The sequence below is a fragment of the Drosophila willistoni genome (genome assembly GCF_018902025.1).
Source record: "Drosophila willistoni isolate 14030-0811.24 chromosome 2L unlocalized genomic scaffold, UCI_dwil_1.1 Seg72.1, whole genome shotgun sequence".
Taxonomy (NCBI): Eukaryota; Metazoa; Arthropoda; class Insecta; order Diptera; family Drosophilidae; genus Drosophila; species Drosophila willistoni.
This window is the reverse complement of record NW_025814049.1, coordinates 2,859,241-2,877,776: the sequence shown is the minus strand read 5'-3', so window position 1 is coordinate 2,877,776 and position 18,536 is coordinate 2,859,241. Positions and strand designations below refer to the sequence as shown.

Sequence of the window (18,536 nt, the reverse complement as noted above, 5' to 3'; positions counted from 1 at the left end):
GATTTTTTTTGTTATTGCCGCCGCCGCGTTTAACTTTTTATGCAAAAAAAAAAAAACGAAAAAACGAAAAGTTTGGAGGGAAAAAGCTTTTCCCAACAATGCGGTGAGCAGTCATGCAAATAACAAAAAAGGCAAAAAAAGTCAAAAAGAGAAAAAAGTGAGACAAATTGCTGCAAAGTCACTAACAGTAGCAACAATAATAACAGATTTAAAAACATTTCCAACAAATTTCTCTCATTCTCAAATCTGTTTTTGTTACGTTTGCATGTGTGTGTGAGTGAGAGAGGGAGAGGGAGCGAATTATGGCGAATTACATAGTTTATATCTTGTATCCTGTTTTACACACTCCAATTTTTGTATATTTTCTTTATTTTTGTGTATGTATAAACATATATTAAGCTTAGGTTTCGAAATTAAATTCAATTTGAGATCGTCGCGAAAAAATTGGCAACGCGCGCGTACACAACTTGTAGGCCGTTTTGGAATTGAGTAAATATTGTATCTGAGAGATACAATTGAGTAAATATTGTATCTGAGAGATATATTTATCGATACCACTGTTATCGATGTTCACACAAAGTCATCGTGTATCGATAAGAAAAAGCGGCTGATTTAAGAACAACCGACCCATTTTTATGGGTGCAACTCAATTACAGTCATGGCCACAAATTAAACATGTTTACCAGAGCTGGAGAACTATCGATAGTGACGGTTTTTCCATCGATATTATCGATGGTTCCATTAAAATTTATTGCTATATTAAATACAAATATTTTCAAAAATACTAATACATTAGATGTTAAAAAATATATATATTCAATCCATTATTTTCAACCTAGAAAATTGTGATTTTAGTGAGTGCAAACGAATTTTCGTTTAAGGATATTTATCCCTATTGGGATTTTCTATGGAGGTTTTCTGTTAACTTGGCAAATTTATTTGTAAACCGGAAAAAATAAAAATGATTTAAATTGTTAAGGGAGGATTAAGGGATTACATGGTGTTTACATTTCATCTGTTATGCTCTTGTCTACTTTTGCTTCTCCTCCTGCTTTTCGGTGGCGGAGGCATCTTCCTTGACAGGAGTTTCAGCTGCCTCGGGTTTCTTATCGGAGGATTCGGTACTAGAACCAGGCATTGTGGCGCCCGGTGGCAGACTCTTCTCTAGGGCACGTACAAAATCTTCCAGATTGCCGGAATAGGCGGCAGCGACTGCATCATTGGACAATTCAAATTGCTTGATTAGCGGTCCCAATTGTGCAGATTGAAGGGCACTTGAAAAATGGGCCAGAGCCTGCTGGAACTGAGGCGAGGAGATGTGATCTTTGATCTGCTGCTTGCGATCCTCATCGGCATCCTCAGATTCGGGCAGATGGACAATCAGAGACTTGACGCAATCGGGATCCGATATAAGCTGATTGATGGCATCCGCTCCGGATAGAGCGCTGGACAGATCGATATTTAGAGAACGTCCTGCGCCATGTTCGGGGGAGAGATTGGATAAATAGGCTTGGAATGGATTGGCATAGGCTCCAGTTGAAGTCGTTCCAGAGGACGAGGACGTGTTCTTACCGGTGGCCGAGGCATCGGCATCGTTGTTATCTAGCGATGAGCTGGCACTACCAGATGTGGCTTCACCCTGTGAACTCAATTGGATGCGACTGCTGCCCGACTTGTTGCCCTTGGGGGCGGATGGCGTCCGTTGCACGGTGACATTTTCAGGAGTCTGCAAAGCCGAACTGCTGCCACCGCCGCCACCACCACCCGATGAGGAGGTATTCCGTGACGATGGAGTGCGAGAGCTGACAACAAAAGTAAACAACAATTAACAATAGGATCAAGTTTCAACTCCTGGACCTTTACTTACTTCATTTGACCCAGCAATGAGCTAAGTCCACCCATTTGTCCAACGCCGCCGAAGAGCTGCATCAATTGCTGTTGCGACATATTGTTGAGCATGTACTGCAAATCGGTGCTATCGTTGCTACCGCCTCCACCCCTCTGATGGGCCGATGGTGGATTGTTCAACAATTCGTTGATGCGACGGCAGTGCTCCTCGTCTTTCTCAGTTTTCGGCTCTTGCATCCAGAAGAACATGCGACGAGTCGATGACTTGAATTTCAGCACAAAAACTCTACCAGTTTTGCATTGATCCACGCGTTTGAACTCAAAGTCATCGGGAAAAACAATCAAATCGTCCTCCACCTTGCCACTGGTGCGATCCTTCCAGCAGAAGTGCATTAGGCCATCATCGCTCTGGGTCATGTAGACCAGACCCTTACGCGAATCTGGATGCACCATCTTGCCCACCAAGTTCATGCGCCCGGCACGGAACTCCACCAGATTGCTGCTATTGCTATTGCTAGATAGTGCTAAAATTCGCCATTGCAAAAACGTAGGCGTGGTGCATTTATTATTTAAACAGTTAACGTTCCATTCTCAATGATTTTAGCTTACTTTGTCTTCCAAACATGTTGCTGGATTTGTTATTCAAATATGAATATATTTATTTCGATCAGCAGTCTGAATTTACAGATTGTACAAATAAAAATTTGCAAGTCCCTAAAAAATGAAAATGACAAGGCAAATAATTTTAGTGTTGGAAACTGCCAGACTCTGACGGTGTTGGTAAACGTTGAAATACGTTTAAATTGAGGTTGCCAGATAGTGCGAGTTAGTTACCGCCTTTTTCAAAATTTGAAATATAAAATTAAACGTCTTTTGTTTTAGTACTTTTAAACGAAAGGGAAAAAAGCCACAAACACAATCATAGATGCATCTTGGCGATCTTATTGTCTACGTTTTGTATAAATAACAAAAGAGTTTATTTGTTTTATTAATGGACAAATGTTGTAAATCAAGCCCTCGGGATAATAACAATAATTTAAACTAATCCAAATCGATTTAATCTATGTGCAATAAAAAAAATGGCAATTACAATATTTGGAATGTAATAAAAATAAAAAGATTATTTTTATTTTCCGATTTTTAAAATATATTTTATAGAGGATTGTTAATCAGAATTCCGATAAATTATATTTATATCATTTTTATATAGTTTTAGGATTTCTCATTTAGTTTCCGTTTTATAAACTCAGCTGATTGAATGATTAAAAGGTTTTTGTAAAGAGTTCTAGATCTGAAAAATATTTTAAACTCATATAAAACATTTTGCCGGTTTTATTTTTGGGTTCATTTATTTGAGAAAAAGAAAACATAAAACATTGTTATACAGTGCATTTAAAATTTAAACAATATTCAGTTTTGGTTAATAAGTATAATTAAAATTGCATATACGATATTTTGCCTCGGAACCAGTTTTAAACTAATAAGCTTGAGCTAAGCTGAAAAATTGAAAATCTAAATAGTTATATTGTTTGTTACATTTTTCGAAAAAATTTTCAAGTGTTTTTTTTTTTTTTTTAGTATTTCATGTTTTTTTTCCCCTAAATTTTTTTCTCACTAAATCATATTAGAGGGGTATGTATGTGTGTGTGTTTTACATATCTTTGTGTAAACATTTATATATTTTTGGTTTTTATTTTTGATAATTACTAAATTGATACAAGTGCCGTAAAAGTGCCACTAAATGAATAAAACGTCTTTGGAGAATAATTGGCTTTTTGTTTAAGGATAGTGGAAAGGATAAAGTATGGTGTTTTTTTTTTTGTTGGTTTTGATTTTTGGAACTCTAAGTTGCAGCTGCTTCGTCGAGATGATGATGTTGTTGATTGTTGGTCAACTGGGAAATCTCTTCCGTTTGGGCAGCAACATTCTTAGGCTCCTTTAACTGTCAATTCTCTACGGACATGTTGCCAATATCATCGTTTATGGATAGAACTTGGCTAATGAAATTCTGATCGGTGACCACTTCGGCCAGAGATTTGCATAAATCGGTTAACTCTGGCAAAGGTAGACGCAGCTGTGGAGCCAATTTAGTCAGATGTTGAACTATGGAATCGGGTAACTATAGAAAAAGAAGAGAAAGTATAATGAGATGAGGGGATCTAAAGATGTGCATTTAGTTGAACCTACCTTGCCCTTGCCCACTTTGAAGGCATTGAACATTAGCTTTGTGCGGACACGTTGCTCATTGGGTCCATCATAGAAGATGGTCAAATAGGACTCTTGAACATTGGCCACCAGGGGAAAATAGATGCCGGCATAGACCTGACCTTTGGCATCACGGGAGAGTAGGGAACGGAAATTATAGACCAGATTACGGCGTACAGTCACATCAATCGCCGTGCTATACTCCTGGGCCACATAGACAAGTGAGTTCTTAAAACTGGCCTCATCTCCGCGTATCTCTCGCTCTTTCCACTCCACAAATTTGTCACTATGCTGACTATAGTTGTAACAATAATCCCTCTGAAGATGCGGTTCCTTCGATTGACCAAACCAGCCTGAAAGCAAAAAACTTTAGCTAATCTTCTAGAGAGTTTTAGGTATTAACTTACCTGTATGTGGATAGCTTTGATCAATCATAACGGTAACAGCCCGACTCACATGATAACCCGGATCGAGTATCATTATGCCACGACGTCCATTGATGGCTATGCGCATGGCCACCATGACGTGTTCCTTCTCCACAGCGGCATTGGCCGAATTCAAGCCATATTCCTCATCCAACTGGACATAGTCATTGCAATCGATGACCTGTTCCTCGCACGAAACCAAATACAAATATTGCGACAACACCGGGAACATCTGAACCAATCTGGCCATAATCTCAAAGGCCAACGATACACACATGTGATGGCGTCGATTGATGGGCACATCATAGAACTGGAAGAAACTACGCAGATCAGAGCGTCGTGTACGTTTGAAACTACGATAGAAATCCATAAAAAGATTCACAGTATTGTAATGGGTCTCTTCCAGCATGCGTTGCAATGTTGTCTCCACAATGGCATTCAATTCCTCATATTGCCAAACGTTCTCAAAGGTCAGAGTGGGCTTCACCTGAGTGGACCAATCAGGCAAGGGCAACGGATGACCCAAAGGCCAAACTCCATTCATCTGATTAAAGGCATTCAAATCATAACCATCACCCACAATCCACTGGGATTGCATGGGCTCCAACTGCTGGTGGTGGTGGTGCTGCTGCCTGGCCAAAAGTTGTCTGATATCGGCATAAAGGTCCGACATCTGTAATCTATCCACTGATGTCAGGTCAGCAGTTGACCAACATCCATGGCCATTATCCTCAGCCAGTTCCTCTTCATCCTCCTCCTCATCAGCATCATAGTTGGAATAATCATCCTCACTAGATGTCGAGGGCATACGCCTGACGGCGCCAGTGTTACGCAATTGTAACTCCGACTTGGTCTTCTCGAATTGATGACGATCATTTGTTGCGCTTTCTGTAGATTGCTTCTCCATTGTAGTCAATCCCATTCCACGCTTTCTCTCCGCCAACTTCCGCTCGATGGCGGAGGCGGCTCCAACGGCAGCATCGGTAGCATTGTCTGCTTCACCCGATGCTGCTCCATCCTGTTGCTGTTCACCTGCGGCGAGTCAACTTGGCCACTCGGAGCCCCAGCGGCCCACGGTCGGCACATAGCCACTTTCACAGTCATTGAATGTTGCTTCTAGTTGAATGTTGGCGACTTGTCGTGATGCGTTCACGCTTGGATTCAATGTTGATGCTTGATCAGCAGCTGCTCCAACGCTATACAGACTAATCCGGCCCTGCGCTCGGTTGAACAGGAGGTCCGGCTCGTCTCCAAATTTCGTTGTTGGTTTAGACTGATCTGTAAAAGCAATGGGAGTAGAAAAGTCTTATAAATTTGAATTTGGATAACAGGTTAAAAATGGAACTGAATATCTATGGATTTTTTAGTCTGTATAGTCTTAATCTATCTATCTTTATAGTCTATACGAATGAAGAATACCTCAGAATACCTCAGGTCTAAGTCTAAGTATAGACTATAGTAATAAGTAAAATTTAGAAACCTTTATTGATGATATAAGATCATAAAATAACTTTTTCTATTCTCTGTTTTTTATGAATATAATCTTTTAGGCATTCTTAGAATCATTATATTCGGTTTGGGGCCAATTAAAATTGTGAATTTCGTATGTTCTTGTTTTCGATTCCAAATTACCTACAGGGAATCTAAGTTAATATCTGTATCTATTTCTGTATCTTTGGCTATCGTTTTCAAAATAAATTCTTAACTTTATGTGCTATACAATCGTTAGTCGCTTAGTTGATATATCAACTTAAAATTTTTTATTTCAAATCGTTTCAAAAATTATATATTAATTTGCTATCAAATCGTTAGTCTAATAATCGTTTAGGTAATGCATCATCTTAATAATATTTCTATTTAATCTATCTATCTATCCATCTATCCATCTATCTATCTATTTCCTATTCGAAATTGGTTTATAAATGACAAAGTTTTTTGGTTTGAAAATGATTTGGAAGTCAAAAAAGATTTGATTAATAAAATAATCGAAATAAATTAGAAGTTCTTAACTATAATTCTAAAGATTTTTATAGTCACTCTATGGAAAAGTCTGTAAAAGTCTTCAAATATGATTAGGAAAATTAAGTACTATTCAAAATAGATTTTTTTTTGTTGTGGACAATGATTAAATTCGATGATTAAGAAAAGATGAAAGAAAAAATCCTTAACTATGTACACATTCTATTAGAAATATCTTAGTCTCTATTTAAACTTTCTTTAAAGACAAAGAAGAAAAATACTTTGTGTTACAATCTATGTACCTCTAACTTATAAGTTTAGTTCGCTAACTTCTCACACTTCGCTTTATCGAATTAAAACGCAATTTAGCAAATTTGTCTTGGTCTTAATGGCAAATTTTTTACGCTTTATCTAAACTTGTGTAAACATATAACTTTTTTTTATTTTTTGGCTACATTGTGAGACATTCGCAATTCGCAATTTTACAATTAGCAACAAAATAAAAGCATATCGCATTTAATTCTATACATATAACTGATTCATATTACAAACAAAGCGAATCGACAACAATAAGGCAAATGTTCTAATCAAAATCAGGCCCCCCCTTAACTCAATTCAATAGAAGAGCCAAGGTTTTTTTCTCTCATAACAGACACATGGGGCATGCGTCCCATTGAGGAGGGTTGTATCCAACACGTGTCCACTTGTTGGTTTAGTGTTTTGGCTTTAGTTTTAGTTGAACTTGTTGTCTAATCAGTACTTGAATCAAACATATTGCTTACTCGATTATTAGACCGAACCGCCCACTTCCTGCCATTTCGTCTGCTATCTCTACTTTCTATGACTTGATAAGCTATATTTTTTAGTTGTTTTGTTTTTGTTTTTTATTTGCCTGGCAATTGACGACAATGAAGAAAAATACAACCAAAGAAAATACAGGCGAAATAACAAAACGTCAGCAAAGATTTTGATGAAAAGATAGTCGAGGTTACGCCAACGGTCGGAGAAATTGCAGTCAATTTCAGCCTGCAATTCAGCTCAACAACAGGTTTTCTAAGTAGAATTAAATTAAATTAAACTGGCACAGCATTAATTTGATTGAATTCCAAGATTAGAGTGTGAGACTCTTAAAAAATCTAACGGTGCAATAGCTAATTAAATTGAGTTATTCGCTGAAATTGTTCATGTTCTGAAAACGTGACCCATGAGTGTACTTTTTTGGTGCCCATGAAATACTTTTTCTAAATTTATATAAAGAAGAATTTATTGAGTTACTGTGTTTGTATTTGATTTGTAGTTTTTGTTTTTATATTCTTTTTTATAAGAGGTTTAAGTAACGAAAAATTGGCTTAAAAATGTGGTTTTACATACATATGTATATCAACTTTTTTGATAATTGTATTTTTTCAAGAATTTTCTGTAAGAAATTCCAATTTCAAATTCATAAAACTCTTTAAAACAATTGCCTATGACAAAAACCTAAAAAAAACATCTAACAATTTCATAAAAAAATATTAAATTTCAAGCTTCGTTGGAGTTTTTTTCTCGCGAAATATAAAATATCACAAGTTTTTGTACTTTAAAACTATTACTTTCTTTCATAAAGTTTTTATGACTTCTTAAGAAACTTTGGAGCTATTTCATTCTTCCACAATGTTTTTACAATGGGAATATTTAAAATTCTTCGGAATTCAAAGGTTTATAACAATAGCTTAAGACAAAATCTAAAAGTTGTTTTTCTTTCAAGTTTCCTACTTAACGGGGACCTCAGTCCAAGGCTTCTATGAAATAAATTAAAACGTTTTAAGTATCTTTAGAAGTTAGCTTGATATATTCCCAATTAAGCCAGAGATGTTCTAAAGAACTTAAGAAAGATGTTTATGACAATATTCAAATCATATTTTATGTTTTTCAAAATGTTTTTAAAAGAAAACAATATATTTTTGGAAGCTTTGACCTAATGTTGATGACTTAAGGCTTCTAAAAATATCAGCTTATACTGTCTATACTATTCTATAAGATAAGATAATTCTATAGTAAATACTAAAACCTCTTTTTAGCTAAATACAATTTTCAGTAATTTTTTTGCTATAATTTTACTAGAGTCAAAATTCTAAGAACTTCACTTTTCAATACTTTTTTTTTACAAAAATGTTTTTTAAACCTTTTGAGACGAAAAATTTGTTACTCTTTTCAGTTTCTAACCTTACAATATAATTAAAAAATTTAAGGATTTAAGATCGAGGGAATAACAATTCGAAAAGCCTGAATTTTCATTGCTCTAATTAAAAAAATTGTGTATGATATTTCATTCATTTGATATAAGGTTTACTTCTGCTAAAATATTTAAAACCTACAAATATTTAATAAACAAAAATCTTCGTTGGAATCATAAATCTAAAATCTATAAATTTCTCTAACAAATATTTTAAAAAAAATGTTCAAAAACTTCCTATTAATGGTTTCATTCATAATCAATCGATAAATATCAGTTTTACTAATAATTACTTTCCGACTAAAAATATTTTCAAATAGTTTTAAATTTATTTACTTACCCATACAATGGCCTAAGCCCGATAAACAAAAATTGTTGTTTCTTCTGTTTTGATTATTTTTTTGTAATTTCAAGGCTTTGTCAGAAATTTGTATGTCAAAACACTTGTTAGTTAGTTATTTTTCCGAATAAAAATTGATTCCAGAAAGAAAATTGTCTGCAGCAACTTACAACAGTTGCTCTTAATAATTACGCACCGGGGCGGAGGGGCGTAAAAGAAAAACACAAAGAAAATGAAAAAAAACAAAAGAAAAGGCAAACAAATTGTCTTTTGTTGTAATGTTTGCTTGTAGTTTTTCTTGTTTGTTTTGTGTTGTTTTTTGGTTTGTTGAACTTTTGTTGAATTTGATGATAGTTGTTTGAATTGCTTCGTTTTTTTTGCCTGTTCAATGCAGGTCCGAGTCTTTTAACGATATTGGCGAATTAATCGACATCGAAGTGGATTTTTTGTTACCCACAGTTTTGATTTGAAATTCTATATAGTATTGCACTTGCACTTGGCTATTTTTGAATATTAACGAGAATATATTGTGTACATATGCATATGTATGCTCGGAAATTCCTTCCTTCCTTCTGTCTGTTCTAAAACGCTGTTGTCCGTTGTCGACGAGAGACGCGTAACGACTGAGAATCGAGTGCACTGGTCGTCTATTATATATATACACACGATCTGAATTGTATTGTCTTTGATATGGCATATATGTATGGGAGGGCTGCCATATACGAGGCGAGGGTGTCAGAGGTCTGTGCGGGGCGATGGCACAGTTTTTGTTGTTTGGTTTGTTTTGTATATTTCGCTTGATTCACACGAACACGAAGACGAACAGCAAGAAAACACAAAAAAAAAAAATAAAAACAAAAAAACAAACAAAATATATTTCAATTTATGACGCAAAAAAAGTATGAAAAATTCCACATACTCTTGGCTATAGTTTCGTATCTTTTCGATTTCGTTATGTTTTGTTTTGTTGTTGAGTTTGTTTTGATTGTGTTTCCAAGGGTAGCGGGGGCGAGGGCGGAGGGTGGGTCGAAAACGTAGAAATAAAACTATTAGCAGACAGCCAAAGCTTGAGTTTTGGGGTAGGATTGAATTCAAGTCGAACAGCTGTTGTTTCCGGTTCCGTCAAAGTTTCCGGTTGCTACAATGAGAAAAACAGAAATTTTTGCGAATTAGTATTGAAGAGTAATTAGAAAAAGGAAGTCAGGGATTTTTGATTACACGTATGTAGTGTTGGATAGTCGCTTAAAAAGCACGTAAACTGTGCATCAATCAAATAGGAGAGGCAATACTTTACTGGTAAAACTTTAACAATATCTTACTGATCTCCAAAACAAATTTTTAGGAACTACTTATCGCATAAATAGTACTTTTTCTAAAAACAATGTGATACTGTTAGATTGTTACTGAAATACCAGTGTTGAAAAGTCTTACAAGAAGCAGACCTTAATAGATTAAAAAGAAAACTACAGAAATTTCCGTTAGAAATCGACTACTGTATAATCTTTAGTATCAAGAGTAAACAATATGGAATATTATTTACAAAATCTACTTACAATTCTTACAATCTTAAGAACAGTCAACAATAAGTTAAAAGTACTATCATATACGGTAAAAAAGATACTACTTATTAAAATTGTGTTTAAATTAAGAAGACTAAAAATATAAAGATTCTGTTCTGCCCAACACTAATAAAGAGAATTGTGGAAGTACGCAATGAATACTTTCTCATTTCGTAAAATACTAACAGTAAAATTAAATAAAATAGTTATAAAAAGTCTAAAAAGTTAAATTTTCGAACTAATTTTGACTTGTGCAACACAACAATAAGAGTTGCCTATCTAATTGTTTGCGACTTAAAGTTTCCACTTTGTCAAACACTATTAATAAGAGTTGCCTACTCATATCAATACAGTTGCCGACCTAATTGATTGCGATTTAGAGTTTCCAGTGTGTTAAACACTATAAATAAGAGTTGCCTACTCATTTGATTATGCCCAAATTTCCACTACATTGTGAAATTGGTCACGCGTGCAAAAAAAACATGAATAATATTACGATAATATTCCTATCATTTATTTGTTTATTTACTTTGATTTGATTTTTAGAACTAGTTTATCTATATACATATACATGCACATATTTAACCTTGTGCCATGGCTTATTATGTTTATTAATAAATAAAGTTTAATGGCTTACAATGTATGCATGTGTGTGTGTGTGTTTGTTTGTTTGTGGTTTCTGGAGTGGAAAATTTGTTTCGTCGAACATGTCAGTCGGAGTCTGTTTATAGCCACCCTTTTGCCTTATCTAATCCATCACATGCATACCCCTTATGCACTCCCATAACTACTATTCGAAGGGGATGTACAGTTTAAATGCGCATTAGCATTTGCGTCTAGGTTTTGCAATCACGTTTTTGAACACTACAAAACATATAAATATATATATGTATATATATATCTATTTTTTTGGCAGCCATTTTATAGGCCTAGGGCGCCATTGCAATTTAGTATATTGTATATATAGATATAGAACTTTTGTTCTGGCAGCTTCTCTTATTCACACGGGCCCCCGTTCACTAGGTATATAGAACAATGCCAAAGCCTAATGCTCTTGTTTACACTGTGTGCAAATTCAATTTTCCCCCTTTCGTCGTAGCCCACAACCAACAACAGACATTCACTGATATTATATGGGGCCCCTAGGCCCCGACTATATAGATGAGTTGAGATATTTGCGTTGTAATGCAACAAAAACTTGTTATTGTTCATATATATAGACAAGACAAACATTTCTCTGCGGTGTAATTAAGATTTTCGGGCATAAAGGTTTACAGCAAGTGTGCCATCAAAATTTTGAAAAAAAAAAATGCAAGGTCACATTAATAAAAGCTTTTGAATTGCCTGTACTTAAGCGAGAATGGAGAAATGAAATGCAAAAATGGGTGTGATCAGATCTTACAATAAGTAAGTTAGTAATATGTAATAATTGTTTTTCCCAGCACTTGAAATCTTCTCAAAAATGTGTAGATTTTATATTTTTTAAGAGCAAAGAATCTAAAGAAAGAATGTTAATATATGTACATAAGTGTTTATACATATATATTGACTGTCAAATCTTGTAAGATCTTTAAAGCTGAACAAAATATGTTTGTATATTAAACTAAATTTTTAGGAAACTTGTTCAAACCGTTAACCCTATCTTAAAAAGATTGCGAGTATAGGGAACATTTTTAAGCTTTTTTCACTTGTTTAACACTAGCAATCAGAGTTGCCTACCTAATTAATTGCTAATTTCAAGTTTTCGTTCCGTCAATAAGAGTTGCCCACGTTTCCAGAAGTCTTTGCTTTTGTCTTCTTCTCTATTATTATTCATGGTTGACTTTTGTGTTTTATTACAGGCCAATACAAAGAATACAGAAGATCTAATTCTGATGATGGCTTAAAAAATACAGAACGAAGTCGAAATCAACCTTTATCTCTCTCGCTTCATGTAATTCTCAAGTAGTTTTAGACTTGAACATATGGCATGGTCATTAGCAAAATCTGCAGAAGAAATCCTTTAAAGGGTTTTGAAAAGTAATAAAACGAAAATTAAACATTATTCCAATTACAATTATTTTGAAAAAAGCTTGAAACGTTAAAAAAAATTCACAGATTTAATTGTTGAGTCTATTAATTCGAAACCTAATTTGTCCTTCAATGCCATAATATATTGTGGCCGATATCCTGGAAGTCTGAAATCAGCTTAATATAATTCATTTCTTAACCTATTCCTGATATATACATAGCTATTCCTATTTACCCCTTATATAAATATAATTTTCTATGTTCTTAATATTTTGTACATTTATAAAATACTCTTGATAAGATGGATCCCACAGATTATGCATAGTTAGTTGAACTTGATCGTAGCCGTAGAAGAAGATTATGCGTAGTTAGTTGAACTTGATCGTAGTCTAAGGTCGATCAAAAGTGAAATCGTTATTTTTCGAGGGCGTTGAATTTGCATGCAAAATTTAATACAAAATAAATAAAATTTGTATAAAATTTGTTTAAGTTCATTAATTTGAATTAATTAATGAATTCATTCACGCTCCTAATGTGACAATTTATGGCACACAGAGAGCAAATTGAAACGGAAGCCAAAGTTCGTAGGTCAGCGTAAAAACGAAATTCGATTAGGCCATAAATAAATGGGCTTGGATGACCAATTTGGTTTTCCTTTTTCACTGCTCATTCCCATCCATTGACGTCACATGGTGAAATGTGAGCAAAAGATGATTATATTATAGACCAAATGAAAAACTAGTTCAATGTCGTTTGTCACCATCCTGACGTCATCAGAGGCTTTAGAAGTCTAAGCCCAAGACCGGCCGGCAATGTTCAACAGTGACCCAAGTGCCCATGTAGGGAAGGGAACGAAGTGTCTGAATCTCCTTCCATCCATCGGTGGCAGTGGCAATGGCAATCCAATTACTTCCAATACTGTTGCCTAGTGCCACGTGTCGCCCGTCTGGTTAGCCTATTTTGTAAACAAATTTTGGTCTCGTGCCTTTGTCCTTTTTACTATCAAAACATTGTAAAATGAAGGCGCATGCCCTGGAAGTGCCTTGGAAAACAAAGTGAGACAAAGACAATGCTCGACAAACCACAGAGTGCAATGAATTCGTTACAGTCGTGTCCAACAAAATTGAGGCAACTTCTCATAACAAATGGGTATTGGTTTTAGAACGCAAAAATTAAACCCCCTTTAGCTTAACAAAATTTTGTTCTACTAATATTAGCTTTCAGATATTGATCTATAGAAGAAAATAAGTTAAGAATAATAGTCTAAGAACCTTTTTTAAGGTTAAGATTAAGAGTTTTTTGGATCAGAGTCTTTTTTTTATTATAACAAATGAAGACCATTTTTTCTTAGATTTTTGAACCTGTTGTCCTAGAGACTTTTCAAAAACATTCCTTCAACTCATTCTTCCTTCCCTCTGACTCACTGAGAATGTTTATCTTTGTATATTGTGGAATCTATGACAGTGAAATAAGGGGAACTTTGCAATCCTTTTTACTAACCACTCCAAGTATTTACTTTTTGAAACACTTAAAAAAATTTTGAAATGTCTGTGGATAGTGACTGATATTCGAAGAGAAATAAGGGAAGTTCCAATTGATTTAAAACTCGATGTAACAAAAAAGCAACAGAAAATACAGTGATAAAGAGTAAGAGTAATGAAACGGCATATAATAAAGAGATTCGCAATAAAATCTCAATTTTTTAAGGTTCTTTTTGTTACTTTAATATGTTTTCAAAGTAATCTGAAGGTTCTCAAAATTGAACTTGAAGAAAGAATTGATTACTTAAGAATTTTAAGGAACTCGAGCTTGAGTTTTGATTCTTTCATTTCAATATGAACTGTGACTACTTTTAGGGGATGGCACTGTTGATGAACCAAACTTCTTCTCTATCTCGGTGAGAATGTTTTGCTTTTGCGCATTTTTATTGACTTTTCATTGTTATGTCTACTTGTTGTTGGTCGTGTTTTGGGCCCAAGCCCCAACGCAAAGCAAGTTTATATTATATACTGAGATATATACATATGTATGTATTGTCTTTCTCTTTCCTGGCAGTGTCCTTACGGATGCAGTTTTCCACACTTCAATTATAAAAAATCGATGGATTACTCACCCTTTGCTGGTTTAGTAGCAGAAGTAGATGATATTTTAAATCCTTTGAGTGTGTTGGGGGAGAAAAAAACCGAAACCGAAACACAACCGGAGGATATGCCGCCTTCCACCGAAGGATTCGCTTTGTCGTTGGAGACCTTTTTAGAGCTTTTTACTCCAATTGTAGGAACCGTTATAGAAAAATAAAATCAATATTATCATTTTGGTGTGCATATTGGCAAGGACAGTCATGGCACACAATACGAAACAACAACAACACACGCGAGGGAGATAGGAGCTTGGAGGTTTCCTCTCACTTAAGGCACAGGATAGAGGAAAATTTGAAATAACTATTTTATATATATTCTATATATATATATGGGCTTAGTTTTTATGCCTTTTGCGTTTTTGTCGCATTAGGATAGGAATTATTGAGTAAAATATTTTTGCCTCTAATATAAGTCTATGATATAATTTCCTTCTCTTTGTCTGTCTTTCTCCCTATCCTTAGATATCTCGATGTTTCGTTTATATGATGTGTAACGTTTGATGTTGAAAACTCGACTGCATGGTTGGCAACACGACAACGACGACGGTCAATTGAGTCACCCGTTGAAGCATTCCAGGATGAGCCTGGAAGTTCCATTGACTTGGCTTAAAACTGCATTGCAGCTGTAACGACTGGGACTGGAGGCATATGGAGCATATGGGAGCCATGGCCAAATGTTAATTGCAATAGTTTTTTTAGTAGGCTTTAGCAGAATCTCTTTTTTTTTTGTCGTTGCAGGTGATGTAAGATTCCACCAGCAGTGGAGTGACGTAGCTACGAATATGTATTATATCAATTTAGGTCAAATTCTGTCTGTAACGCACATGATGAAAAATGTAAAAATTTCATAAAAATTTAACAAAATAGAGCATTTGAAAAGCAAATGACTTATTTGATGTTTCTGGTAGTATTAGTAACGTATACCATTTGAAATTTTGATATTTTTCAACACTGTCTTTGAACAGAAATCATTTTGAGCTATTCAAGAGCTTTAGAAACATTTTTGACACTTTCTAAATGGTTTTCTCCGAATATTAAAAGTAATAGGATTCTCCACGATCATAATTCTAAGAATTTTAGGAATTATGATAAATTTTCCCTTAGCAAAATATCTTTTTATAATCTTATTCGAAGTTTCTTAAACACAGGAAGGCTTTCTGGTAATATTATATGTAATAGTCAATACTAAGGATAGGAGAGTATTCCCTATTACAACAGGTTCTGAAATTTGGCAACAGATTTTTTTGAACTTTTGAAAATTAAAGTTTTCTGAAAATTATTATTAGAATTAGTGTTCCTTGAAGAAATTGGTTTTGATGTTTTCGAAGGCTCAATCTTAATTTAGTCATTTAAAAATACTAGAAAGATAAAAATACATATGTATACAGTTTTTACTATATTCAGAAATCATGAAATTATCACGTTTTTATCCTTAACAATTTAAAATTTGTATACTTAAAAAGTTTTATTTGATTATTATATATATTAGAAATATACAGAGTTAGCCAAAAACAGATACAAGTTAGGGCCCTTTCCCTTGCCATAGGGCAACCTAATATATCGAACGAAGAGTTGATACTTAGTATTTAAAACATACTCAAAAATAATCTTCATTTATTTTATAGAATCTAAAATTAGCAAAAATTGGGCGGATTCCTTCAGCAACAAATGATTTTGTTATTGTATGCTTTATATAAAGTATTTTGATCATGCTGAAAAGTTGTTTAATAGAATTTTAGGTAATAGTTATACGCTTTTTATTTTTATAAATGTCCATAGTCCATAAGTTTTTGAAAATTATCTAAATAATCTATGGGTAGATATGGATGGATTATATAGTTTTTGAGTTTCTGAGAAATATCTAGCTAATATATGGATAGCACACAGTTTTAAGGAAATACTAAAGTATTTCATTTCGTTCGAAACTTATTGTATTAAACGTTTTTCAAATTATTTTACTTTCGTGTATGAACAAATAACAGCAAAATGTGGAGCTGTTGAAAACAATGTCAATACTTCGATATCGACAAAATAAAACCCGATTTCTTCTAATGGTAATGGTCATAGTGTTTAATATCAAAGATGCCTCGGGCAGTTCCGCTAATCCTATTAGAAAAAGATTTACAAGATATCCCCTGAGACGACACTACAAGAACGTTCATGATCTATATGAGTGGGAACCGCTGGCCGAGTTGAAGCTAATCGATAGACATGATCCGAGCAGACTATTTGAACAATTGAATAAAGAGACCATAGTCCATAAGAATGTTTTACCTGATTTATTCGGAGAGTTGGATAACAATTGGCACTATGTCAAGTCGTTGAATTTAAATAACAAAATGAAAGCGATTACGGCCGGACAGTTGCAGGCCAATAGAGCGAGGGAGAGGGAGAATGATATGCTCGATGATCTTAATGAGAGTTTCGTTAGAGAAAAAACGGAAAAAGAACTACAAAGGCAAAGGGAACGTTTAGAGAATGCAGCATCGGATCGGGAATTTGAACGGATGTTGAATCGTCAAGGAGAGAAAGCTCGAGGAGGCCTTGCGGTGATCCATACATTTGATACTGTAGAGCCTTCGGAACCGAAAATGAATTTATTGGCCAAGGCAATGAGCTGTGATAAACCTAGGCCAAATTTGTGTCCCACAAAGTGTCCAACCACCCCAAGAACTTGTCCTACCACTACTACCCAATGTTCTACAACCTGTCGCACCACTACTCCCTGTCCTCCACCCACACGACCCACTCAAATATGCTTGCCCGAACCCACGCGCTGTCCACAGAATTCACCCAAAAAGAAAAAAAAACCACTTATAGAATCTAGTGCAGCTGAACAGCTCCTAAAGATCATCAGGGGCATGAAACGACATGCATTGTTGATGCTAAAGGATCTCAACTATTTAGAAATGGAAATTTTAGAGAAATCAAGTGGTAGCTGTCCAAACCATGAATCCCAAAATAAAGGACAAAGAAGTCAATCTCAAAAAAACGGAGAGCGGCTAGATCTGCCGGGATCAAAAGGCAAAGTAAAACTACAATTTCATCAAAATCCTCAACCAATGCATCAAAGTCAGAGTTTCTATTTCGGTGTACGACCTTTGGAAGCTTTGGAAGATTTAGACGAGGCCCGCGATGAAGAACTCAAATTGGAGCAAAAAGTTATAGAAGAACATCGAATGCTGCGACAGCAATTGAAAGCTAAAGAAAACCCATGGCTACAGAAAGCCAAGCGGGCACGTTTTGATGAGGCTCCACCGGCAGCTGCTCGTCTCGAGACTGTCTTTCCGAAAGTTATGGATCTCGAGAAGGGATTGGATGAGGGGCATAGCAATTCCAGCGCCACTTTAAGTCTCAAATCTCTGAATGTTGTGGCTATGCCACTGGTACCACCTGCAAATCCAAGTGGTGAGCTTGGCTCATCTGCTAGTTTAGCATATAAAACTGACCTTTCCAAGCCCATAAGTGCACCCCAATCTCAGATATATTCTATAAACGATCATAAATTGATGGTAAATGAAATGACCCCGCAAGAACTTCAGCCCAAGACGCGCAAACGTAAAAAGAAGAAGAAAAAGAAACAAAAGATCCTAGCTAACGTAATATTAAGACCTGAGAGAGTACCTCTAGAGGATATAGAAAGAATCCGATGCCAGCAGCAACAATCTCCAAGGAATAGGAGAAATAGAGGCAGACGGCGACAACCAATTAATAACATTAATAATTAGATTTCTAATTTTTAAATGAATATATTTTGTAATAAAATACATTAGCCAAGATCCAGATCTAAAGACCTTATTCTTTGTTTTAAGCCTAATCTGGGGACAACATTTTA

The 18,536-nt window shown here is 35.0% G+C and overlaps 3 protein-coding genes across 4 annotated transcripts; 1 reads left to right on the top strand and 2 right to left on the bottom strand.

Moving 5' to 3' along the window:
• Positions 1 to 914: 914 nt before the first annotated feature.
• LOC6646121 (proteasomal ubiquitin receptor ADRM1 homolog) lies at positions 915 to 2,584 on the bottom strand. 2 transcript variants are annotated; one of them, XM_002068729.3, is made up of 4 exons: positions 2,458 to 2,584; positions 1,868 to 2,372; positions 1,573 to 1,802; positions 915 to 1,473 (listed from the first exon to the last, which is right to left on the bottom strand). In XM_002068729.3, exons 1-4 carry the CDS (start codon positions 2,471 to 2,473, stop codon positions 1,031 to 1,033), a joined length of 1,194 nt encoding a protein of 397 aa, XP_002068765.1. In that variant the 5' UTR covers positions 2,474 to 2,584; the 3' UTR covers positions 915 to 1,030. The 2 variants fall into 2 exon arrangements, with proteins under 2 accessions (XP_002068765.1, XP_015033120.1); XM_015177634.2 differs by having other exon boundaries at positions 915 to 1,802.
• Positions 2,585 to 3,524: 940 nt separating this feature from the next.
• LOC6646122 lies at positions 3,525 to 9,260 on the bottom strand. Its single transcript, XM_002068730.4, is given in 4 exon segments — positions 3,525 to 3,967; positions 4,036 to 4,406; positions 4,461 to 5,756; positions 8,993 to 9,260. Coding segments are annotated over 4 exon segments (1,845 nt in total). The 5' UTR covers positions 8,997 to 9,260; the 3' UTR covers positions 3,525 to 3,793.
• Positions 9,261 to 16,642: 7,382 nt separating this feature from the next.
• On the top strand, positions 16,643 to 18,478 carry LOC26529870. Its single transcript, XM_015177719.2, has one exon. It carries the CDS (start codon positions 16,708 to 16,710, stop codon positions 18,427 to 18,429), a length of 1,722 nt encoding a protein of 573 aa, XP_015033205.2. The 5' UTR covers positions 16,643 to 16,707; the 3' UTR covers positions 18,430 to 18,478.
• The last annotated feature ends 58 nt before the right edge of the window (positions 18,479 to 18,536 follow it).